This window comes from Thalia democratica, chromosome 7, assembly GCF_965202585.1.
Source record: "Thalia democratica chromosome 7, ktThaDemo2.hap1.1, whole genome shotgun sequence".
NCBI lineage: Eukaryota > Metazoa > Chordata > Thaliacea > Salpida > Salpidae > Thalia > Thalia democratica.
In genome coordinates this window covers 6,716,112-6,743,644 of record NC_139171.1, presented here as the reverse complement: position 1 = coordinate 6,743,644, position 27,533 = coordinate 6,716,112, and the positions used below count along the sequence as shown (strand labels likewise).

The 27,533-nt window shown below is 24.2% G+C and overlaps 1 protein-coding gene across 1 annotated transcript; it reads right to left on the bottom strand.

Annotated features, from left to right (window-relative positions):
* Nucleotides 1-232: 232 nt before the first annotated feature.
* On the bottom strand, nucleotides 233-27,533 carry LOC145840764 (kelch-like protein 26). The gene is made up of 4 exons (XM_082948092.1): nucleotides 27,017-27,533; nucleotides 26,604-26,883; nucleotides 4,813-5,003; nucleotides 233-627 (listed from the first exon to the last, which is right to left on the bottom strand). Exons 1-4 carry the CDS (start codon nucleotides 27,531-27,533, stop codon nucleotides 233-235), a joined length of 1,383 nt encoding a protein of 460 aa, XP_082804218.1.

The window sequence follows — 27,533 nt, the reverse complement described above, 5'->3', positions numbered from 1 at the left end:
AAATCAAAGGTTTTAACTTCATTGTTTTTCTGAAAAACAAAAATCTTACTGCCGATTGTAATCACTTCAGAAGGGCCACATAAATCTCGTCCAGAAGCTAGTGAAGGTTGTTTTAACAGAGTAAATTTATTAGTAGCTGAATCAAATACTTCACAATTGTTTATAAAAAATCCACTGATTACAAACAAATTGTTTTTAACTGCAACTGATTTGTGACGAAATCTTCCATTAATCATATTTGGCATGTTTTTCCAAGTGTCTCCAACATGGTCATATTTTCAACAGTGTTTTTACTATCATTATGAAATCCACCAGATACTACAATTCTTTCTTCAAATACCGAGCAAGATGAAAGCCTTCTTGGATGGTTCATTTTTGATACTTTTTTCCATTTAAGAATTTTTGTATTAAAGTCAAAACAAGTAACTGTAGTATTACTTCCTATAACATGACCTATACGCCCGCCGATAATATAAATATTATCCATAAAAGAACAAGCACAAAACAACCTACGACCATCAATCATGTCAGTTACATATTCCCAAGTGTTGGTATTTGGAGAGTATTTTTCAATTAATCTTACGGTATTTCCATCATAGTCAATGCCAACAAACACATAAATTTCACCTTTAATACAAACTGCTCCTTAAAATGCATCTGGCTTCTTTCAAATGTCGCAAACTATTGACATCATAAAAATTGTTTGCATTAAATAATTTAATATCATTTGAATCGTTTATCAAGTTAACATTTTTACCCCCACAAACTAATATATTAAAATTAGTTTGGTTGCAGTACCTGGTTGAGTTTAATTGCTGTTTTTTGTTTAAAACAGCTTTAATAATATTACTACATTCAGGACACTTTGTAGATACATTGTTTAAAACTCGTTTCAATGCCGGAACTGATAGAAGTGAAAATCGAACCTTAGATCAGACTTGTCAAATGAATTGTTTACAATTCATTTTTTACTGTATATGAAAGTCTCTCGTAGGAGAATACCCTATTTTTAAAAATATAATGAATGAAGTTCACTTTGATATTAAATCAAACAAAAATTAAAGTAAAAAGGAGATAATGAATCAAAACAACCATGTAAGTTTTTTATTATTGAGGTTTTTAAAGATAAATAAAAAATGGTTAAGTTATCTTAACTAAAGAATTGAACAAAACATTTAAATTTTAGAAAATACTTAAAAAAATGGTGTGGTGTAGTTTAAGTCTAATTTAAAGTTATGTTATAATTTTGCAAATTAAATTATGTTCAGAACTTGTTTTGCTGTTTTGTCTTTTAATTAAAAATTTGATTGTATTTTGCTTGAAATCATATATATTTTTTATAATTATTATTGAGATGTAAAATGTTGTTATAGTAATTCCAATTCTACTTCTATACTCAAGTCAAAGTTTATGATTATTTTCAAATATGCTTATAACTACAAGTATTTTTTAAATATTTTGTTATTTTTTAGTTAGTTAAATTATGTAGTTGTCATTTTGGTTTTAAAGTTAAAAAAAGGATAAGGGTTTAAGTGTATTTATAATAAACATAGTATGATAAAATTAGTTTATTAGATAAGTTGTTAAGTCATATCTTTTCATAGTATTTTGAAATTACCACATACCTAAGGTGAAAAAAAAAGTGTAGTTAGATTATTATGTAAAATATGTAAAAAAATAAAAAAGAGTGAAGGATGGTTGAGTTAAACATATTGATGCTGGTAAAAGTAGTTGTTTACTGAAAATAGATCTATTTTAATTAAAGAGATTTTGGCTGTTAAAGTCAAAGAGTACTGTAAAATAATGTAGAAAGGGCACACTAAAATGTCAAATAAAGTTATCACTAAAAACCTATCTTCAATCAATTTTTATAGCTTATGACCTAAATTTTTTTTTTAACTGATCCTTGTATGATTAAAATTAAGTCTAAATATTTTTTTTTCATATAATTAAAAATAAGTGTTTTATTGAAATTTTAAATATTTGTATTTTTAATTCTTTAATATTTGTTTTATCAGGCAAAGATTGCTTAAAAATTAAGGAAAAGTATAGGTCTAAGTAAAAAACTATAGTCTATATTTATAGTCTTCTTCTTTTATAAGCAACCTATTATACTTAAATTGATCAACCAAATCTCAAAAATGTTTTTATTTTCTAAAAAAGGTAAAACTAAGATCAATTTTACAAACTTAAAATTATACAAACTTAGATCAAAGTTGTTAATAAAAACCTGACCCCTTCACACTCCCCTATGGCTCAAGTAGTTCATTGAATGTTCTAATAGTTTTAATAAAAATTAATTTATATTAAATTTTTAATTGCAAACTTTTGAAAAAAAAAAACGAAAAAAAAAAACTATATTTCTAGCTTATTTTCTATGGTTATGAGATGACATTACTTACCACTCTTTATCTTTGGCTTAGTTCATGTACTAAATATTAAATGTGATATAAGCAAAATTTGTTTTGAAATAAAATAAATTAGACTTGTTAAAACACAAATTTTGTTGACTAGCAAGTTTAGGCAGAGTTTAGAAATTTATTTTGTGCTTTGGACTCAATTGTTTTTAAAAAAGTTGTAATGGTTATACTTTGTATATATAACATATTATAATAGTACTTTGGTCTTTTATAGGTATCTTTAGTTTAAATTATTTAGATAATTATAAATCTAAAAAGCTAGTGTTTAAAAACTATATGAAATATTTTGAAGATGTGTTTGAGTTTAAAAGTTTTTTTTTTCTGTTAAATTAGTGTATTTAAATTTAATTTTTATATATTTTAGCAATATTTAAAATAACGTAACAAAGTATAACTTTTTTAATGTTATTATGTTAGTAATTTGCAGAAGTTTTTATTGTCAAAATATTAATACCTAACTATCTACATGATATGTTTCATTTAAATTTTTTTGCTGTTCTACAATTTTAATTTTAATTTGACTTATAGTAATCAGTGAATCTGTAAAACAGATTTTAATAAGTAGTAAATGCTTTGAGAACTTATCTACTGCAATATGTTAAAAAAATGTTTAAGAAATTTCAAGTCATTTTTAGTGCACTGCTTGATCAGCAGCTTGATCTTGTAGATTTTTAGAATAAAACCAACAATACAAAACGTTGACTACTTTTAACTTAAGAAACTTGTTTATAAAACTAGAATTGTATAGTCTATATATAAATTTAAACAAACATTTCAAACATGTATTTTTACACATTTAAACTACAGTTGCCAGTATACTTTCTATTTTCAAACAATATGAATTAAAACTGTTATACAAATTTAAATGCAATATTCCAAAATTTAACATTAGTATTTTCAGATCAACTTGCAAAGCCATGGAATTTTGTTTCTGAAACTATCCTTAAAATTAAATTATGATGAAAGAGGATGGAAAGACTAGCCTCTTAAAGACTGAAACCATAATGTTTAAGAAAAATTGTCAGTGGCAGACTTCAAGCTTTTTCAACCAACAAAACAAAAACTGTTATAAGTGCAAATCAATACTATTAAATTCAACACATTATTATGTAGATCAGTGTTACTACAATACACTTAAACAAGCTATATATTTAGTATAATAATAATATATATTGAATTTACATCTGTTTTTTTTTGTCAAAGCTGTTTTAAGTGTTAACGTTTTAGATATTGTTTAAGAATGATTTTTAGTTTTACCTCAACAAAGTTAAAAATTAACACTTCAAATCAAAAATATTAACAAAAAGTAAGTATGTTTTAGATTTTTTTTTAATTAATATCATACAGAACAATTTTTTAATCAAAAGTCATCGATTAATTTTGTTAAAATTTTCTGTTTTTACTATATGTTGTTTCTTTGAAAAGTTTTCAATGCTTTTGTTTTATTTATAAAAAACTTAATTTTTTTGTAAGTTTAAATGTGAATATTACAGTTTTATTTTATTTAAAACATTTTTACTTTGTACAGTGTTTATGAAGCTACAATAAAAAGATGAAAAAATACATGGTTTTAAGTTCATAGATATGAATGTATTTTAAATTAACTCCTTATATGTTAGTTTGTAAAATTATAGTTTTAATTTGTTTAAAAGAATTTCTATTACATATAACATAAAATAGTTACATTATAATGTCACTTATTTATTCTTGTTTAAAACAAACTGTTTTGTAGAAATATATCAATATAAGCACCTTTTAAATTTGTCTTACATAATAATAATAAATTTTAGTTTGAGATTGGTCAAAAATTATTAACAATTGCGCTTAGTAGAATCAAATTAATTTATAAATTTTACATAAAATCTTGTACAGAAATCTAAGACAAAATTCATTCAAAAACATCTTTATAAAGCAACAAACAAGTAAAATCGATTTCGGCTAACGCTTTTCAATTACTTTAGTTAGCAACTAACTTTAAGATTAAATTTTGAGTATATAAATAGTTAGAGGTTACATCAGAAAAATCAATTAACACTAATTAGCTTAATTGAGCAAAATTAATTAGACATTCACAATTCATAAATGCATATATAAAACAGTTTATCAGTAATTTAACTAAGATAAGCAACATTAAAATAAAATAAAAATAAGCGACAAAATTCAAATAAAATCTATAACAACTTATAAAGATTAGATTTATAAACATATTGTTGCTTACACAATTTAGGTTTATATGTTTTTATAAATAGAGATTCTAAAACACTAAGGTGATAATCGTTACGAGCTTTACTTAAAATTGAAAAGTTACTATCATTATAGTTCTTTGCGCAATCTGAATTGTTTAATAAGTGTTCAGCTATCGCTGATGATCTATTAGATGGTTTTTTTAAACCAGTGTCCATCCATCTTCTGAGGGAATTAAAAACGTGTTGGTCCCTTCTAATATGGAATCTTTGAGACGTTCTGCCAATGTACTCACTGTCACAGTGGCACTTGTACATATAAATAATTTTGCTTTTTTCCTGATCGGCAGTACGGTCTTTACAAATTCCATTTAAGGGCTTTCTTGTAGCATGACTGCTTCTTAGTTGTACAGAGTTAAAAGTGGAGTTTACAGTGTATTTTACAGTCTTTTCTAGAGCAGTTGCTACTTTACCGAAATATGGCAATCTCAAATATACAGGGCATTTTCTAGGACCAAATTTAACCGGTTTTTCAAATTTTGAAATTGTATTGTTAATTGTCTTTCTGACTATATGCGATGGATAACCAAGAGCTTCAAAAATATTTTTTATTTTATCTAATTCCTCGCATATAGTCAGAAAGACAATTAACAATACAATTTCAAAATTTGAAAAACCGGTTAAATTTGGTCCTAGAAAATGCCCTGTATATTTGAGATTGCCATATTTCGGTAAAGTAGCAACTGCTCTAGAAAAGACTGTAAAATACACTGTAAACTCCACTTTTAACTCTGTACAACTAAGAATCAGTCATGCTACAAGAAAGCCCTTAAATGGAATTTGTAAAGACCGTACTGCCGATCAGGAAAAAAGCAAAATTATTTATATGTACAAGTGCCACTGTGACAGTGAGTACATTGGCAGAACGTCTCAAAGATTCCATATTAGAAGGGACCAACACGTTTTTAATTCCCTCAGAAGATGGATGGACACTGGTTTAAAAAAACCATCTAATAGATCATCAGCGATAGCTGAACACTTATTAAACAATTCAGATTGCGCAAAGAACTATAATGATAGTAACTTTTCAATTTTAAGTAAAGCTCGTAACGATTATCACCTTAGTGTTTTAGAATCTCTATTTATAAAAACATATAAACCTAAATTGTGTAAGCAACAATATGTTTATAAATCTAATCTTTATAAGTTGTTATAGATTTTATTTGAATTTTGTCGCTTATTTTTATTTTATTTTAATGTTGCTTATCTTAGTTAAATTACTGATAAACTGTTTTATATATGCATTTATGAATTGTGAATGTCTAATTAATTTTGCTCAATTAAGCTAATTAGTGTTAATTGATTTTTCTGATGTAACCTCTAACTATTTATATACTCAAAATTTAATCTTAAAGTTAGTTGCTAACTAAAGTAATTGAAAAGCGTTAGCCGAAATCGATTTTACTTGTTTGTTGCTTTATAAAGATGTTTTTGAATGAATTTTGTCTTAGATTTCTGTACAAGATATGTAGTACTAAAAAGTTATTTACATAAAATCAAATAAGTTATTATTCAATTTAAGCGAGTATCTTAAAATGAAAATACTAACATAACTGACAAAATATATGTTTTCCAATCCATAAAAATATATCATTTCCAATGTTTCAATTATTGTTAAGTACATTTTGTTATTGAAATTAACAAAATTTGATCTAATAAAAGCAATCACACATAACATTTGAGAAATGTTTAATACACAAAAAGTTATTTAAACATTTTAAAGTCATAAAAAAAGGAAAAGTATAGTTGAGAAATGCATTAAAAACTTCTTCTTTAGCTTATTCTCTCAATTTTTAAACATTTTTTTCTTTTGTATACTACAGCGCGTGCTTAGCGACAATCTCGTTTAAACAGCTTCAATTAAGTTAAAAACAAATTATGACAAGTCTGCCTTAGATAAAAGATCTTTTGCGTATTTGCTACGTTCAGTTACGTCATGACACAGCCAGCTATCTGCTGCATTGAATACTTGCAGTTCTAAGCTATGTTTAAACCATTGCTTGAAAGTATCTTTTCAATATAAATAAAATCTTACCCTAGAAAATTATCAGAATCAGCAATCATTGGAAAACAGCGCTCAATAAAGTTCGTGGAAACTTTAATTGAACTCAATGACTTGAAAATATTTGATGAGCAATATGTTACTAAACAATTTTGTTTATAACTTTCGGACATTATAGTTTTCTTTATTTTTTCATCTTTAATTTCTTTAAGTAAAATTTTGTTTAATTTCATTGATGTCACAAGTTCATCCTTTTTAAAAATATGGTTTTCTGTGAAGATTAAAAGTTAAGTATTTAGAAAGTTCTATATCAGATATTGCGTAATATAAAAATGCATATTAAACTTTTTCAAAAAAATATAAAATGGGCAAAATCACCCCTTTTGTATAATTTTAGTTACTAGGAAAACAACTAGTAAAGGGGCTAAATTAAAAATGGATAATAAACTTGTGGAAAAATTATCTGATACGAGCAAATATTATTTTAAGAGATTTTACCTAGTGGATGAAAAAGAAAACGAGTATCAGAAATCATAGTTTAGTCTTGCACTGTTTATAAGTGGTAATAAATAACTTAGTTTTTAGTTTGGAAAAATTTAAGTAAAAAAACTTTATTTTTTATTTCAAAACATGTAACGACTTTTAGGTGTTTATTTTAAAGTTTATGAAAAAATATCTTGGATTTAACCTACAATAACATGAGTGAAAATTTAACAAAGCCAAAACAACCTCAAATTAACATAAAGTTCTAAAATAAACAATAAACACCACTATTAAATAAACTACTTAACCCATGACTAGATAAAATAATTACAGGGTTACGACTAAACCTTGAATCCTTAAAAAACCTTTAATTTTTTAATTTAGGAGAAAATTTTTTAAAACATTTAACTTGAGAGGTTTAACTGGAGAAACTTTGAACAAAATTGACTAAAAAACATGAAATTTCAAACAATTTTACATGTTAATTAGAAAATTTCTGACTTAAGACAAAAAAACCTGTCATACATTTTGTCATCATCAAAGCTTTTTTAATTAAAAAACACCTTTAAAATTGCTTTTTTCAACATTATTATAATACTTAATACAGTATTTAATTTATGCTTAAACTTAAATTTAAAACGGACCAAAAATGTAAACTTTCGAAAGTTTAAAGAAATTCTTAAAACCTAGTGGCTAGCCTGTACTTACAATCAGATCTGCTTTTTTAACTTGCATCTTGTATTAAAAACTAGATACTTGGAAATGCTATTAATTAAATAATGAATTGTAGTAGTAACAAAAATACACTAGTCAAACTCACAATAAACATAACGTAATTTATGACTTAATGTGGAGAAAAATGTAAATTTTTTTTTCTCACTATACTTAATTTTTTTAAAGATACTTTTACACATTTAGAATAAATATGACAAGTGTTAAACATGCTGCTAAGTTTTCTAATTAAAACTAATAAAAAGAAAAAAATTCTTAAGATTAACTTAAAATTTACAATTTTTCTGCTTATTAAAATTAAAAATTTATTTTAATATTTGTTAATAAAATAATAATTTCGTATTTACTAACTAATATTTAAGTATATATTTTTTATGTTACAACTAGAATACTAAAAAATAAACAAATATACTTTTTGACTTTAAGAAATGGTACAAAATTCAATTTAGACAAGAGTTTCCCAAATTTGGCCAAGTTGCCCCTATCGGGGCATGACCAGTAAAGGAGCCACAAGGGGTTCTACGAGATCAAAATTTGAAAATTATATTAGATATTTTGAAGTTGCAAATGAACAGCAGAAAAAAAAGAAGGTTTTGCGTGTTTTTAATGGTAGTTTTTTGAGTAAAATTTTTAAAGGTTGTAATTTTTTAAACTTCTTTTAAGGGGGCTTTTTTTAAAAAGGATTGGACAACCCTAGTTTAGACCATAGCAAAGGTTTTTTTTTTTTAATAAAATAACTAAATGTTAGATTTAAGATATAGTTAAATGCTTTTTATTATACTATTTAGAATTATAACCTTTTACAACTTTTTATCACCTTAAAATCATAAAGTTTAGATAAAATAAGTTAAAGAAAATAAAAATATATTAACAAGTTAATAATATATAAATAACTACTTAGAATATTTTAAATTAATAATTTAAGCTTTAGTCAAAATTGCTATGGTTGTTTTTACTATGATATCATAAGTTATGTTATAAAATATTTTCATTTTCTAAAAACTAAGTTTAGCTGTTAAAGCTTTAAGCATAGAGACCATTTAAATTATCTTAAGCTTAAAGCAAAGATGAAAACTTAAACTGTTGTTATATATTAACCTTTACGTATATACAAACAATTTTTTATCATTATTTAATTGAGCTAAATCTATAACAACTAAAGGATCTATTTGAAATTACTTCTTAAGAGTGGCTTGTTTTACATCTAAAGCTAACGAAATCTATCGGTAAACTATTAAGGATTTTTTTTATAAAAATGTCCCGCTTAAATACAAGAGGTATGTGTTAAAATTTAACTAGACTTAATGATTTTCCTGTTCAAACGGTTATATTTTCGGTTTCGTTTCAAATGGTTGCCGTAAAAACAAAAAACAAGTTTAAAACAAGTCTACTTTAAAATAAACGGTTATAGTGAACTGGTTAAGTGTAGTATCTGTAATCAAAGCTTTCATAAAAAAATGTAACAACGTTTGTTTTAATGCGTAAACAAACTCAAAATAAGTAGCCAGTTTTAGATTATATCAAAATTATTTAGATTTTTTACTAACTTTTATGCTTTTAGTTTTAGCAAGCCAATTTATTTTGAAAATGTTAACGTTTATAATGTTAGTGTATAATATCTGACTTTTTATTTACTATTTATTTTGCAATGAAGTAAACGAAATAAAGTAAGAATAATTTATGTATAAAACAAATGTATTGAGACAAATTTAATTTTTTTAAAAAGTATGTTTAACTCTAACTGTTGAAAGTTAAAATAAAATGATACTACCAAGTAGTGAAAGTTAGTTTTATCTGTTAAGAATCTCTTCAATAAATACCTATTTTTTTAAAACTATAACTAAAATTAAAGCGATAATAAGTATGAAAAGTTCTTTTATCTTAATTGAGTATATATATGAGGACAAATTATGTATTAAAACAATACAAACGTATTCAAATGCTAGATTCCGTAAAGGTTATCTAAACTTTAAACAAAAACTTAACTTATCTTAAGAAGTTTTTTCATATAATTACGACTTTGACCTATAAAAAACAAAAAGCCAAATGATGCATTTACAATTTTAAAATTAACCTTCTTGTTGTAACTTAACTTTTGTAGCTTTCATCTAAACAGAATAGGTAATTTATTTTAATTCCTTTAAGAATTTATAACACGAAAAAATAAGGCTGCCTTAAATTTTTTCTTCAAGTATTTAAAATTTCTTTTGAGTTTTTAGAAGTAAACATTTTTTAGTTTACACTTCAAAGTAAGTTTATGGGAAGAAACTATTTTAAACACTATAGAAACATAAAAAAGAGTAGATGTTTACGTAAAGCTGCTCAAATTTCTTTTTTTAACATAAAAAAGTTTATTGATGACAAAAACTTTTTATTAAAATGATAAATTTTTTAGATTCAATCGAAAAATTTCTATTTATTATTTCGAAACTATTAAAAATTACAAGTGTTTTCAGTAATTTTGTTCAAATTCAAGTTTTTTACAAGGTTTTTTCTAAAATTTATTAAATTCCAGGTTCTTAGCTAAATATATCTAAATTCAGGATTTTCTAAATATTCAAATTTTTTGGTAATAATAAATTTTAATTAAGCATAAAAATATATCAATAAAAATATTTAAATATAACTTAAAATAAAAAAAAAGTACTTTATACTACATTACTATTGTATTACAGCAAAAATAAATTAGGTTGATACATAGTAATTCTCATAATGACATTTGTTGTGTATCATACAAATATATGATAACTTGAGCTTGTCTCACGGAACATGTTGATCTATTCTAGAAATAGTCTCTAAAAAAAAAATTGTGATGTTTTATTTAAGTTTACTCCAAAAGAATTAGCAGATAAAAATATGTAAAGTTAGTTAAAAAGCACATTAAAAACTTTTTTTAATTAAACAAATAATATGCTATCAAATATTTAGATATCTTCATATCTTAAACCTTAAAATGTAAATAAATTAAATTGAATATTATAAATCATTGAAAACTAATTTAAAAGATAATGTAAAGCTACTTTAAGTGTATTATTTGATAAAAATAAATGGTTATTACAAAAATTTTTAATAAAGGTTACATTTTTGTGTCATACCGAAATTTTATTACTTAAAATAAATAAAATTGTTAAAAAAGCTAATTTTTCTAGTTTTATTTTTAATTTCTCAAGTTTTTTAGCCTTAATTGTTAAAATTCTGGTTTTTTCATGAGTCCAGGATATTTGGAAAAACTGTTTTAAAGTTTAAAAAAATACTTTGGAGTAAACTTAAGTAAAACATGATCAAAAACTTATCATAGCCATTAAGACATTGATTAATAAGTCCTGTGAGGTATGCTCAAACTAACATAAAAATGTATGATCAATAAAAATTTCTTGAAAAACTAGGCAATCCCTGAAAAATATAATACTTACAGGGTGATCATTAAACTTGGAAGCCTTGAAAATTTAGGCTAAAAAACATGAAATTGCGAATAAAAAAAAGGAATTTGCACATAAATTACTAAAATGTTCGAATTTTAAACAATTTTAACATGTTGAACAGTTAAAATTTAACTAAACACAAATATTATATTATATATATAGACTATTTTTGTCATCATAAAAAAGATTTCATTGAAAAACACATTCATAGTAGCTTTTTACAATGTTGTTTTACTACTTTACACAGTTTTCAACCGTAAACTTAACTTTGAAATAAAAATAGTCCAAAAACGTGTACTGTCCATGTTTTAAAAAAATTCTCGAGAACTTGTGGCCACTTTTTACTTACTAGCAGACATGCTATTTTAATTTGCATCTTGTTTAAAAACTAGAGAATTGAAAACACTAAAAATATATAATAAGTTATAGTAGTAACATAAATACACTAGACACACTTATAATTTAAACGACCTTGTTTATGGCTAAATGTCTAGAAAAATATAAAAAGTTTTAAGTAAATTTAAGTTAACAATACCAATTTTTTTTTTAATTTTAACTTTACTTGGTTTTTATTAATACAAATTACATTCAAAATAATTATGACAAGTGTGAAACATACTCTTAAACTTTTTAAAAAAACTAACAAAATTTTATTGTTTGTTTATATAAACTTTAAATATATTAACATTTTTATTTTATATATAGAAAAGATTACAGTTTTAGTTAAGGCAAAAAACTATATTACATATAGAAAATAAAACATTAATAAAATTTAACTTTGAAAATATTAAATTTGTACAAAAGTCAATATAGACCAGGACTTCCTAGTGTTTGCGAAATCACCCCTTGAGGACCATGAGCAGCAAAGAGGTCAAAGTGGGGTGGGCATGAGCCGAAAAGGAGCCAAAGCAGGGTAATGAGGTCATAATTTGAAATTTATACTAAGTTTTATGGTGCTGCAAATAAAAAACAAATAAATAAGGTCTTAGGTGTTTTAAATGGTAGTTTTTGTAGTAATGTTGTTGTAAGGGGCCATAGCTTTTTTAACTTTATAAAGGAGACATTTTGAAAAAAAAACTTTCATAAACCCTGATATAGACCAAAGCATAGGATTTAATTTTTATTTTAATTGCTAAAGAAAAAACAACTAAATATTTAATTTAAATATATTTTTTTACCTTTTTAGTATACTATTCAATTTTTTTTAGCACAAGATTAAAATACACAAACAAAATTATTATATACCAAAAACTTTTATTGATAAGTAAATAACCTATTCCATAAATTATAAAGGATAACAATTAAAGCTTAAGTTAAACTGACTTGGTCTGTTTTATTCACTGTTATCAAAAGTTATTGTTTGAAATTTTGAATCTTTTTCTAAAAGTTAACTATGACTAAAAAAACTTTTATTCTATACCCCTATAAATTGTCAAACTCCCTGTTTTCAAGGTTTTTACGTTTTTTTTTGCAAACCTTATAATAATAAATTTTACTTGAAATACATCGATAAAAAAGTAAAAACACTAATAAAAAAAAATTACCAGAATACTACAGTACTTTGTAGTAAAAATGAGATAATTAGCAGTTACATATTGTTTTTAATAATAGTATTCGTTTTTTATCGAGCTTTCACTCGATTTTTTTTTTAAAGCACATGTTGATCTTTTCAAGAATTTGAATCTAAAAATATGGCTGATGTTTTACTAAGTTAACTCAAAAAGAGTTAGCAAAGAAAAATTATTTAAAGTTATTTCTTGTATTTATTTCTTGATACCTCAAAATTTAACTGTTCTAACTTGAAATGCCATGCTCAGGATATTGTAAAGCAATTTTCAAATAAAAATAAAGCCGCTTCGCCTGCTACCTCTATTTTGCACAAAACTACAATTTTGCAACAATAGCTTATCTAATATTTTGGTAAAAATTTCTTGGATTAAACTTAAAGAACACTTGAGTGGAAATTTATCCAAGCTAAATCATTTATTTCAAGTGCTGTGAGACATGCTCAAATTAACATAAAGTTCTATGATCAACAAAAAATACCGCACTTAATATTTTTAAAAACCCTACTGACTAAAAACACATACATACTTACAGGTACGTCATTAAACTTGAAATCCTTAAATTTGCAAATTTAGGCTTAAAAACCTTAAACTTTAAAAAAAATCTTGAATTTTAAACAACTTTTACATGTTAAGTAGTTAACTTTTGACTTGACACAAATATCTATTACATATATACACATTTTTTATCATCAAAAACCTGATTTAATAAATTATATATTCATTAAACCTTTTTTAATGTTGTTATACTACTTAACATAGTTTTTAGCCTTATATTGAATTAAAAAAGAAAAAAAATACTTATAAAACTTTTAATTAATTTATCTAAGACCAATGGCAAGCGTGTAGCAGATCTGATACTTTTATTTGATTATACTATTAAAACGTAAACATTTGAAAATACTATTACTTGAATAAAAATTTTAATAGTAACATAACTACACTATTCATATTTAATTTAAAATTAATTTTTATACGATTAAGTATGGAGAAAATTATAAAATATTTAAATTAACTCAAGTTAACTTTCTAGTTAAAACTAATTTAAAAAAAAGTTTTTTTTTTGATATTTAGCTTAACATTAAATTTAAAGTATTTCCAGCTTATTTAGTAAAATTAAAAACTTATTAAAAATTTTGTTTATAAAAAAATTATTTTAAAATTTCCCATCAATTATTAAGTATATTTTTTCATGATACTGATACAAAATAAAATAAAGACAAAAATTAACTTCGAATTTATAATAAATGGTACAAAAGTCAATATAGTCCAGGTATCCCAAAATTAACCAAGGAGCCGAATGGGGGGAGGGAATAAGCAGTAAATTGCTACAGGGAGATATGAGGCCTTATTTCAAAATTGTATTATATATTCTGGGGTTGAAATTGGAAAAAAAAAAGTTCTTGGTGTTTATAATTGATAGTTTTTTGAATAGTGTTGGTTGAGGTGTAATAGTTTTTTTTATTTTCTTTAAAAAGGGCCTTTTGAAAAGAGTTTAGGAAGACCTGATATAGACCATAGCATAGGTTTTATTTTTGTTAAATAGAAAATAAATAAATGTAATATTTATATGTATTTTTTACTGTTTTATTATATATTTTTAAATTATTACTTACTTGCAGCACCAAATTATAATGTTTAGATAAAATCATTTAAAGCCTATAATTTATATGAATAAATTAATAACATATAAATTATTATTAAAATATATATAATTAATAAAGCTTCAGTTAAAAATGTTTAGTTTTGTTTTTTACACTGTAAACAAAAGTTATCTTATAAATTTTCTTTTGCAAAAATTAAGTTGGACTTTTTTAAAATTTATGTCTAAAACCCCTTTAAGTTACTTTCAAAACTTAAGACAAAACGAATTGAAAATAATATTACTGCCTTATATACCCTTTACAAAAAATTATTAAATCTTTCATAAAGATGGATAGCTAAATGGTTTTGGCAATTTTTTCCAGTTTAATAAAAGTACAAGTTTTTGGGTCTATTAAGTTTAAAATAAGAAACCAAGTTGAATAAAATAAAACCATTGAAGAAGGTACTGTTAAGCTACTTTAATTGTATTTTAATGAAGAAAATTGTTGATGGTGACAAAAGTATGTCTATTTATAGAATAGATGTTTTGTGTCAAACCAAAACTTTACTACTGAACATGTTTAAGTTGTTAAAGACTCAATTTTTTTTGTGTTTTGGTGTTTTATTTCAACATTCCAGGTTTTTTTTTTCAAAATGTCTCAAATTCCAGATTTTTCAAGGTTTCCAGGTTTTTTGACAATCCTTTTAACTTTATATAAGTTTACAACCAAAATAATAATTAAAACTAATCATTGACAGTCAGTGGTACGTTTTACATGTAAGGCTGTGCAAAACTACCTAAAATTATATAAGTAATCTAACAAAGATCAGATTGTAAGTTACATACTTTATAAAATAAACTTTTAGTAGGTTAAAACTACTACTGCTAAAAATTTCTTCTTTGATAAAAATTATATTATGAACAATATTTTTAAAATCATTTATTATTGTTATCAAATAGAATTTTATTTACTTTACATATAAAAAGGTTGTTTATTTTTTTTTTATACATTTCACGTTCTATTAGGTTTTTTAATTTGAATTTTTAACATCCATTTTTCAAGTATTTGAGGTTTTGTTTCAACCCTGATTTTATTGAACAGAAATACTAACTAAAACCAAAAAATAACCTCAAAAAAGTTTGTAAGATTACTAAACAAATTATGATAATGCAATGGTTTAAAACAAAAAATGCAGTCTTTTTTAAAAATTGTTCAATGATATTTAACTTACTTTAACTACAGCAACTTACAGTAAAAAAATACAATGAAAATTTTATCTATTTTTGTACATAAATAAATTAGATTATAGCCTATTTTATCTATTTAAAATATGTATTAAAACAATTTTTTCTAATAGTTTAAACAATAATCATTTTTTTTATACATTTTGTTACTAAAAACATTAAAGCAAAAGTTAACAAATTAAGCTTATAAATTAATAAAAATAGTTTTTGTTAATTTTTTTTTATTATAAAATTGTAACTAACAGTAAGCAAACAAACATTATTAAGTACAAATAAGGAGATTGAGTTAAGGCTAGCTAAAAAAACCAAGCAGTTAGGTATAAGTAACTTTCAATTATTAATTATTTCACTAACATGCAAGTGAAGTAGCTCAATTAATGTTTAACTTGTATTAAGCCAAAATATAAATATACCAGCATCACCTATTCTAAAGTCTACTTTGTATTAAGTACTCAAACAAACTAATAATGACCTCAATTGCCAAGTTTTTCTGCACCCATTTAAGTTCTGCTTGATTGCATTTACAAGACATTCAATTTCAACCTGTAAACATTACTAATTTTGAACTTCTTTTTAAAATTGCTGAAACATGGTAAGAATAAAATAATAAATAATTTTTACCAACATTTTTACAAGCCTCATGTGAACTATATTATATTATTACATTATTATTATTGTCGCCAAGCAAAATAACCGATGTTTAAAAAAAAAAATTAGCTGTTAAGCAGCAGCACTTTGTTCTAGCTGCTTGCACAATTGATTTCAAGTATGCACCCTACCATGTGCTGGTCAATGACTGCACCTAAGTTTGCTAGAATTTCACAGGTATAACTGTTGAGCTAGATATACTACTGTGTTACCACACACTCTAGATTAGAGTCGGGCAACGTACGGCCCGCGGAGTGAAAATGACCGGCCCCAAAACCTTTTTTAAATTTAAATAGAATCCGGCCTGCGGACAAAATCGATTTGGCCCGCGAGTAGATGATCCGGCCCGCTAACCATTTTCAAATCTTGTTATTAATTAAATTTATATCAAATCCGACCAGCCAATGTAAATATTACAAAGTTTGTACAAAACGTTTTTAGAACTATTTTAATAAAACTAAAACATTTGTTAAGTTTTGTGACCCTGAAAACGATTGTAAAATTGGCTTTTTATTTTTGTGGTGATAAAAACACTCTTATTTTTTTTTTATACCCGTATATTTTACTGTTTCGAGTCAGTTGAAGTAATCCTTTCTAAAATTATCCAAAAACAATTGTTTGCTGAAATAACTTCGATGATCTTACCGACCATAATGACTTTCATAAAAGATACACGTGTTAAAAATTGCTTTCCAGAAGTGTAGTGAGTTGTTTTTGTACTTGTTTAGAAAAGTAAAACAAAAATACTTTTAAATATTGACAGTTATTTTAAGTCAAACTGCTCAAAATTGAAATATTTCAAGTTGAGACTCCAATTTGCACTCTTTTCTGCTACTAATTTTTTTATTAATGACTTTTTATTTACTTAATGGTTAAAGTTAATTGATGACTAATTGATGACAACAGTTTCACTTGATAATGAGTTTTATTGTCGTTTTGCAGACTTTCAACAACTAGTAGAAGAATTTGATATTGTGTCATCATAGTTGACGTTTGACACCGAAAATGCACGTAGTAATATACAGTTAGAACTGTTAAACTTCAATGTGACAGTACTACACTTTAACACTACACTAAAAAAAAATTCAAAACCTTAAAATTTGAAAGATTTCATGCCCTACTTAACCAGTCATAGTTTGTTAATTTAAAAAAGATAGCTATGAATTTACTTGTTCTATTCGGGTCTACATATATTTGTGAACAAACATTCTCAATCATTTATATAAATAAAAGTAAGCTGCGTTCAAATCTTACTGATATCTATCTGAAGTCATTACTGAGAACATCTACTTCGAAAATACATCCAGATTTTAAACAAGTTGTAAAAAACTTTGATGATCCACAAATGTCTCATTGACTTTTTTTTTGATGTAACTAATCTTGCTAAAATCTTAAAACTTGACATTTAAAGTATAACAGGACAGTTTTTTATGTTAGTTTTTCGTTTAGTAATATTTTCGTTTTTTTTTTAACATGGATAAGCTAATTTTAAACCTAATCGGTATTTCAGTGCACTCGCAGATTTTCCCAAAGCATCATGCAACTAGATTTAAACAACAGTAATATATGATTAACCTTAAGTGTTTCATCGAGATCTTTTGATTTTATTTTTTCGGTTTTTATGGTAAAACTATTTATTATATCATAATTATTTGTTGTTTTGTTTCTTTTATACGTGCAAAAATATGTAATGAATCTTTAATAGTTTGTTTGATTTAAAAGGTAGTAGTTTAATACTGTAATGTTAGTTAACTTTTGAATAATATAATTAATGAAAACTCCAGCCAAGGACTTTCAAAATTTAATGTCGAATAGTTAACAATTTTTTAATGTTTTAACTTGAAATATTAAACTCGAGTAACCTTTAGTAAGTAAATTGTTGTTTTATAAGACTAACTAGTATTAACTCGGTCTAGAGTTATAATAAATATAGATTTATAAATACTTAACAACAATTAACACAAAATTTCATACTTTAGAACTTGGTTATTAATATATTGATTCAAAATTGTGAAATACCCGATCAATTAGCATCCAGCCGGATCAAAATCTTTTTCAAGTTAGATTTCATTGGGATTCGGATCTTTGTCTAAAATTAGTATTTAGCCGGATCAAAAAATTAGGCTCCGGACCTAAAAAAGGATCCAACTGAATCCGGTAGATCACTTACTCGAAATGCTCCGGCCCGCTGAGGTCTTTTTTTTTGGATCCGGCCCATCAATTATTTACGTTGCTAACCCCTAATCTAGATGCTCATGGTTTTCATATATGAAATCCAAGAATTTTGAAAAAAAAAAAAGTTAAAAATGTTTGGGGATTTTAATAAAACTTGAGGATTACTAAGAAAATCTTTTTAGAGATAAATTATTTTAATACTTGTTGCCAAAAGTATGGTTTATTTACTATAGTTTTAAAAGGAAATCTCCAATCAATCACGTAAATATAATATTTTTACTAAATAAAAATAAAATTTAAGAATAGAAAAATTAAGAATTCTATATACTGAATTTAATTCACTTTTTTTAAAATCAAAATGCCTTTTTAATGTTATTTAAAATTAATTTACTTTTATACTAAATTTACATATATCTTTACTTTTTTTTTTTCATTTTTAAACTTTCATAAATTCAAAAAAAAAAACATTTTGAAAACTATTAATGATATTTTTTTAAAAAGATATGTGTATTACATCAAAACAAAAACTAAGTGAGCTATTTGATTAAAGTTTATAATAACTTACAATGATAAACTTGTGAATTGCATACAATTTGAAATTAACTTTTCAGACATTTACAAAAAAAATTTAAATTGAATTAAACTACTATCATATCATGTATTGAATTTTCTTAGTAACTATTTAGTAAAATAAGTTGTATATCTGGCAAAGAACGCATGGTTACTATCTAGTTATCGGGTTAATGCTGAAGGATTAGGACTATCCTCAGCAACCAAGTTTGTTTGGGTGTTTCTCTTTTGAGGATTTTTATCATTTGTTTATTATGGTATGGACAATGAATAAACTTTAGAGTTTGAAAATATAATTTTTTGGAACTCAGAAAGAGACACCTTAGTTGTCTAATTGCGAAGAAACAACACTAATCTAAATAATCTTAGTAACATTTAATTTCCCTCTACTAGATAAAAGATTGGCTATACAAAATTTAAATCGTGGTCGAGGACTTATATATTGTTTTTTTAATTTTATACAAAACGTTACTAAAACACGGGTAGAAAGTTAAGCTTTCAATATCTAACGCTAATTTGTTTTTTTTTTGTTTCTAGGCTTTGATTCTAAAGTATTAATAACACGTAGAAAATTGAGCTTTCTGTAACGATGTTAAATATAAATACAAATTAAATGTTTTGTTTTTTAATACTAAGCAAAGGAACTGAAATACTTTATAGCCTGGGACTTTAAGCTTCCTAGACAGTAAGCGGTTCTCAATATGATCAATATTAAGAAAGATAAAATAATTATAATTAGTTTACGTTCTTGATTAGATTAAACGTTTTACTTAAACAACATCAACAGTGTAAGTTATTAACTCTACTTTTTACACGTAAAATAAACAAAACGACCCTAACTTACTTTCAACAATGTTTGAATATTTTGGATAGATTTATTTTTATAATCTATAATTGATTAATTAACTAAACTTAAAACTTAATACTTGAAAATTAACATTTTAAGTTGAACGTGATTTTTACAGTTTTAAATGCTTAACTAAATTTATTAACTTTTTTTTTTTATTTATTGCTTCTAATCTATAACTCTATTTCATTGAACCCATTTTACTTATTTCAATTTTTATTAATATAGTTAATTATTACACTAACGAATTCATTACTATTTACTTTTTACTGCTTGAAAAAAATTGTTGTCATTTATTTTAATTTATAATCATTTATATGTAATTTAAAATAACTAGTTTAAATTTATACAATCTTACATTCCCAGTAAAAGAAGGTTTAAAAATATAACTAAGCTTATCTGTTAAGTTTAAAATGTTAAGTTTTTGAAAGCAAGTAAGAAAAAACAAATTTATTTTTATACTAAGTTTCAGGTATTTTCATTTTCTTATTTTATTCTTGAATTTGAAAAAATTGCTTTTTTTTTATATTTAAATATTATGTTAAAATTTTAATTTTTAAAATTCTTAACCAGTTTTAAGTACCAAAAATCATTCGTATGTTAGAAGTTTTGATATGTAAAAAGTTGCTATAATTATCAAAAACTAAAATGTCAAATAATTTAGTTGTTAAAAAAGTGTTTAAAATATAACTATCATCGGAAAAGCATTTAGTTCTTTTTCTTCTAAGCTATAAAAAACAAGTTTGTTACATTAAGTTTATCGCAAGATCCATATCTGAATAAAACTAACCTTTTTAAGTTTTTTTCATTTTTTTCCTTACTTTTTTTCATTTGTTTTATTTCTTAAATACTTATCAAACTTCCTTAAATGCCATTTTAAGCTCATTTTAAAGCATAATAGAACAAATATCTATAAATATGTTGAAATTGCAAAACAAATAACTGTTTTTACTTATTTTAGACTTCATGAAAATTACTACGGCCTTTTGACTGTATGTTATTTAAGATTTGTAAATTATAGACATTGACCATTTGGGGCAGACAAGTTTTTTAAGACACTGCAGTAGTATTTCTTTAAAAAAAATAATTTTGATCACTCAAATTACAGAGTTAAAAGAGTTTCTTAATTATTATTTATCAGTTTGATTATTGATCAGTTGATCAGTATATTACAAGACTGTACTGTTAGCTTAGCTTCAAACATTATTAGCCTTTATTTAAATGCATATCAGATATAAAACACTTCTCCAAGTTGTCTGTGGTAGTTTAATACGTATTTCACTACTTTTCGTCAGAACCTAACAGTATAACATAGTATAAAATTTTAAATAGCTTTTTAAAATAAAAACACAAAAAGTAAAAATTAACAAAGTAATTAACGCAAAAAATAATAGTAAATGACGATATCACGTTTTTTTATAGTTTACTAAAAAGAAACTAACTAAAAAAAATTACATTCTCCGAATATAACAAGTGTACCTGTTTTAATTATTTGTGAATTTTTTAACATTTAAGTATTTAAAATATTTGTAGACGGTTTTAATTTTAAAAAAGACAATAGTATATATTTACTAAACTATGATAATATAGTTCTAATGTCGTTTGGTAAAATAGCAAAGTATATCTCAAATTAATACCTTAATACACTTACATTTTGTCATCATTCGGATAAATATTTCAAATTAAGCGCGTTTGAAGTACAAACAAAAAATAAAAGTCAAAACTAAATAATAAAAAAGACTCGAACAAATCTAAGGTTTGTGTGGTTTTAACTTTTAGTAACATATTTGTAAATCACTATACATAGATATGATCGCTTTACATTATTTATACATACTTTTTTTTTAAATCAATAAAGAATTTACTTTTTAATGAAAAGTAAGTTTCAACAGCAACTATAAATAAAAACTTTTTAGAAATTAGAAAAATGTACTAACATTACAGAGTTTGTTTTTCTTAAATATATTAGTTTTTATACTAAATAGTCTTATTCTTTTAATAATGATGTTAAAGAATCACATCTTTGATATGCGTTATCATTGTCTAAAAAGTTCAAAACAAGAGTTACTAATCAAAAACTCTACAAGTGTTAATGTAAAATAACTATAATGTTACACAAACCTACTTAAAGTTCTTACAAACCTATATTTATGTTGAACTGAAATTTGACTTGTTTTGTAAGGAGAGTACAATGTAATATGATTTATACTTTTACTTTGCAGGTTTGTCGAACGCTTTTTTATAAAAAACCCATTAACACCTTGAGAATAGAAAATAAAATTTACACTATTTAAAATTCTAACAAACACTTATTATAGTTTTAAATAAAAACTGTAAAGTAAATGTTAACAATTTAGTAATTAAGAAGTTGTTATTTATAGTGCTTAAGAGCACGTTAAAATACTTTTTACTCTTTTCTAAGATGAGTGCTAAGATGCCTACTAATGCTACAAAGCTAGAAGAAAATTTTTTTTTATGTTCTGAATTAAGTTTCATTAATAAAATAAGTCAACCAGCTTTATTTTTTAATCTTTTTTGAAACAATAATTATTTAAACAATAATAAAATATTTTTAATAATCATTAAACACGTCGTAGTACTTATGCAAGCCTATGTTTTTCTGATAAGCATCGTCTTTATTAGAATATATCATGATTTTTTTTTTCTGTCAATATAAAATATTCTCAACATCATATGTGTAAAATATGGCGCACCATATATAGCTTTAATTTGTATTTAAGTTATGTTTCAATATTGTAAACTTGTAGCTTTGATGTGATAAAACCTTTCAAGTGACTAATTGATAGTTATAAATTTAAATTTTGAATGACTAAAGCAAGACTAAAATAGGCTGAGATTGATTCTGATTTCAAATAATGTGGAAACCATATTGAGAAAATTTTTTTAAATTTAAAAAACTTTTGTTGATATAAGTTTGTTAACACGGAAGAAGTTGAGTTTTTAATTAAAAACAATCATTTAAACTTTAAAAATGATAAACTGAAATAACAATTAACTGATATTTAGCGTAAAAAAGCGCAGCAAAAATTTATCGTAATTACTATGAACATATATTACTATTTAAAGGTGTTTAACAGAAAAAAATCTGAACCAGTTTATACAAAGAAATAATTTTTAAAGTATAGTTGCAGCCACTGTTTAAATAACGAAAATTAATAGAGGTAGTTATAAAGTGACAATAAAAAAATTATTTATTAAGACTTGAATTCTTTACTAAATGATAAATAATAAGAAATTGTAGTAACATAAGAAGTATATGTAAGTAAATGAAATTTTAGTTATAATATATTCAGATTAATTTTGATCAAACGTTTCAAACTAACAATACAGACCGTTGTAAGCAATTTTTTTAAGTAAAAAAAAAACTTATAAAATCTTACATATACTTTATACATTAAATTCTTATTTCTGTTAGTTATCGAAAAAACTTAATTATTTGAATAACTCAAAGTTTACGTGCCATTTTTTGTATACATTACAATAGAAATGTTTATTTAGAAATATTGGTTTTAGCACTTTTATTTTCCTTTGTATTTTTTGAAGTTAAGATACCTTAAACTAAAGTTTTGCTTTATATTAAGTATAGAAAATGGTTGTTTTCCAATAGTTGACAAAGGTAGATTAAAATTATTTACAATCTCAACTTGATTGGTTAAATATTCGTCATTAAATTAAAGTTTCACAATTTAAGTTGGAAATTCACAACTTTTTTTCTGTCTTTTTTAATATCATTAAATACCTTCTAGGTATCTGCTGAACTTTTATTAAAACATTGTAATCTCTTTCAAAATATTTTTTTTACAAATAGTTTTGATTTTGTTAGTTTGTTTTGGTAAGTTTTTAATTTTTGTGTATTACTAAAATTGTTTTTGCATAGCAATTTGTAAAGATTGTTTTTACACTTAATTGACTTACGGAAACCTTTGGTTATCGACGGTTTTAGTTTCAGTTTTTGTTTAGATTTTGACAGCTTTACAGGGGGAACATTTTTGTTAATGAATTCTTTTACTTTTTCAAACAAGCACTCAAAATTTAAATTACTGAATCCTTGGAATTAATAAATTCGTTAACTTGAAAAATATTTATAATTTTAATAGTATCAGTTGATAGATTGTTAGTACTAATTTTAAAATGATACCGTTCAAACTGAGTGTTTACATGATTCTATGTTAAATTACAACTTTTGATTCTTACATATTATGGAAACTTATCTGAAATTTCAGATAAAAGAAAATTTGCTTTGTGCACTCTTTGGGTATTAGAACAGTAAGAGTTATCAACTAATATGCCTCCCTTATTACTACCTCTAGTTTGAACACCAATTAGATTTGTAAATCCAAAGCTACAAATTTCATGAAGATAATTTATAACCGATGAGTCTTAAAAATATTAATTTATTAAAAACTAATTATCACTTTATGGTTATTGTTTTATAATAACAAATTAACTTTCTACAGCTTGATTTCTCGTACACTGAATTTATTTATTGTTATATTTTTATATTACTCTAAACTCTCGCTTAAACTCATTAACAGTATTTGATTGCTTTATATATATTTTTTTTAATAATGTGTAAATTATATTTTGATATCACATAAAAATTTTAATAACGATGCATTATTACTTAATCAATAGTAAATAATAAATTAATTTTCAAAGATCTAAAATTATAAAAATGCTAGCCCACGAAAACAGTATCTTTATATAAGTTAAAAAAAAATAACTTTAACCGTTTCATAAGAAATTTATATTTATATTCTAAAAGTACTTTAAACAAATTTTAGAAAATTTAAACTTAGTTATGGATATTAATTTTTTAACGTTAAAACTCACTAGAGACAAATTGTTATAGTCATTTATGTGTTACCACGTTGTTAAAATGTAGCTGGAGAGCAAGAAAAGTTTAAAAAATGTATTTTTGCAAAGTTCTAAGTCAAAACTTTCATTAAATAGTTTGAAAGTTTTGCATACAAATTTATAAGGTTAAAGATTATTGTAACTTATGTATAATAAGTAGTATCATTTTCGTTTAATTTATTTAAAAAAAATTAATCTAAAGTAAGCAAAATAGTTAAATTTAAATTATTCTTCTTTTTTTTGACTAAAAAAATAGTAAAAAAAAATATATTAACAAAAAATTATCGTCGCTTCGTTTAATATGTAAACTAAATAAATATAAAAATTTCAGAGTATTAAAGATAACAATTTAAAATATGTAGATAAAGCAGCCAATGACATCGAACCGCTCATCAGTCTGGTAAATAACACAAATTATTTCAAATATATTATTTAGGTTTTTAAAATTTTACCGAAAAATATAGTAATAAAAAGACAAATAAGACCAAACTTAATCGTGAGTAAAAAATAGTATTTTTTTTATTGTTGTCAGTTTAATTTAATTAGTTTTTTAAAAATTGAGTGTGGAGATTGAGAGTGATATTTTTTATCAGTAATTATATAATACAACTGGCTGAAGTGATTTGACGTTATTTAGTCAAATGACGTCACTAAGATATTAAATCATTATATCAATTTAAATAACTGATTACTTAAGTTTATAATTCTACTATGTTCTAATACTAAATATTATTAGTTAAAATTTATTTATTCATTTTTATTTATGTATAAATTTTAAATTTTTCGTAAAATTATTAAAACGATTCGGATAAATAATAAATAAACAACGATAACGATAGGTTATATAGATTATTTATTGAACGACAAAAGAACGGTCAAAATAGTTTTTCAAAAGAATAGTTATATGAAATATTTTTTTGTTGTCAGGTCTTATAATACTTAAATACTTTTTGACGATTTATCAAAGACAAAAATACTCACATACTACGAATGAAGTAAACATATAAAGATTTCCTTAGCGGTAAAAGCAAACTTTAGAAAATTTTTAGCTAATAATTGCTGGGAAAAATTATGTGTACTACCTAAAATAATTTATAATTTGTTGTTTATATAAACAATATTTTTTTGTATAAAAGTCTAAAATCAATCGAGTTTTTACATTAAAGCATTATATATATAGTCGACACTAATTTATTACATTTCTAGAAATAGCTCAATAGGGTGCATTTTAAATTTAAATAACTACTTGAAAGAGACAAGCTTTTAAAAAATTATTGAACAACATTAATTTTTTTTTGTCTTATTTCACATTTAACCTAACAAAATATTAATCTCTACTTCTACAAGCTTCACATTAAATTTCAATGATATTTGACCGTTAAAAACTTAAAATATATTTTTTTTTTAGTTTTACCTATAAAACAGGTGGACAATACAAATAGAAAAAACTAAAGCAAAGAACAAAAAGCAATGTCTCTGCAATTTTGGTACTGAGTTTTAAAAGTATTTTTCTGAAACGGTATCAAAGGTATTTCAACACAAGAAAAATATTTCAAATCTTTTGTTGCTTCACATGACTTTGCTGACCATTTACTGTTTTCGAAGTCATATGTTACGACTTGACTGTTTCTCTGAAAAACATAAATCTTACTGCCATTAGTAATCACTTCATGAGGTTCATACAAATCAAATTTAGAAGCTTGAGTAAGTTGTTTTAATAAAGTAAACTTGTTAGTAATTGAATCAAAAACTTCACAATTGTTTGTATGACTACCACCAGTTACAAACAATTTGTTTGATACTGCAACTTGTTTGTGACTATTTCTTTCGCTAATCATATTTGGCATGTTTTCCCAGGTATCTCCAACATGGTCATATGCCTCAACAGTGTTTAATCTCTCATTATGTATTCCACCAGATACAACAATTCTTCCTTCAAATACCGAGCAATCTGAAAATCTTCTTGCGTTATTCATTTTTGATATTTCTTTCCATTTCATAAAACTTGTATTAAACTCAAAACAAGTAGCTATATCGTGTCTTCCTATAACATGACCCATACGGCCACCTATGATACAAACATTATCCATAAAAGAACAAACAGAAAAAAAGTTACGATCATCTATCATGTTATTTATATATTCCCAAGTGTTGGTTGGTAGAGAATATTTTTCAATTAATTTTTTTTTGTTTTCTAGAACCATCCATGCTACCAAACACATATACTTCACCTTTAATACAAAGAGATCCAAAAAAGCATCTGGCTTCTTTCATGTGTGGCAAACACTTTACTTCACTCAAATAGTTAGCATCGAACAATTTAACTTCATTGGAAAAATCATTTACATTAACATTTACACCTCCAAATAGTAATATGTTAAAATAAGTTTTGTTGCAGTACCTGCTCGTAGTTTTACAAATGTTTCTGTTTAATTGTTGTTTATTTTTTAATACAGCTTCCATAATTTGACTACATTCATGATAATTTGATGATACTCTGTCTAAAATTTGTTTTAATGCTGGAATTGATAGAAGCGGAAGACGAACTTTAGACAAAAGATCTTTTGCGTATTTTCTACGTTCAGTTATTTCATGACATAACCAGCTATCTGTTGCATAAAATACTTGCAGTTCAGAGTCATTATTTAAACCACTGCTTGAAAGTATCTTTCTAACATAGATAAAGTCTGACTGTAAAAAACTGTCAAGGTCAGCCAT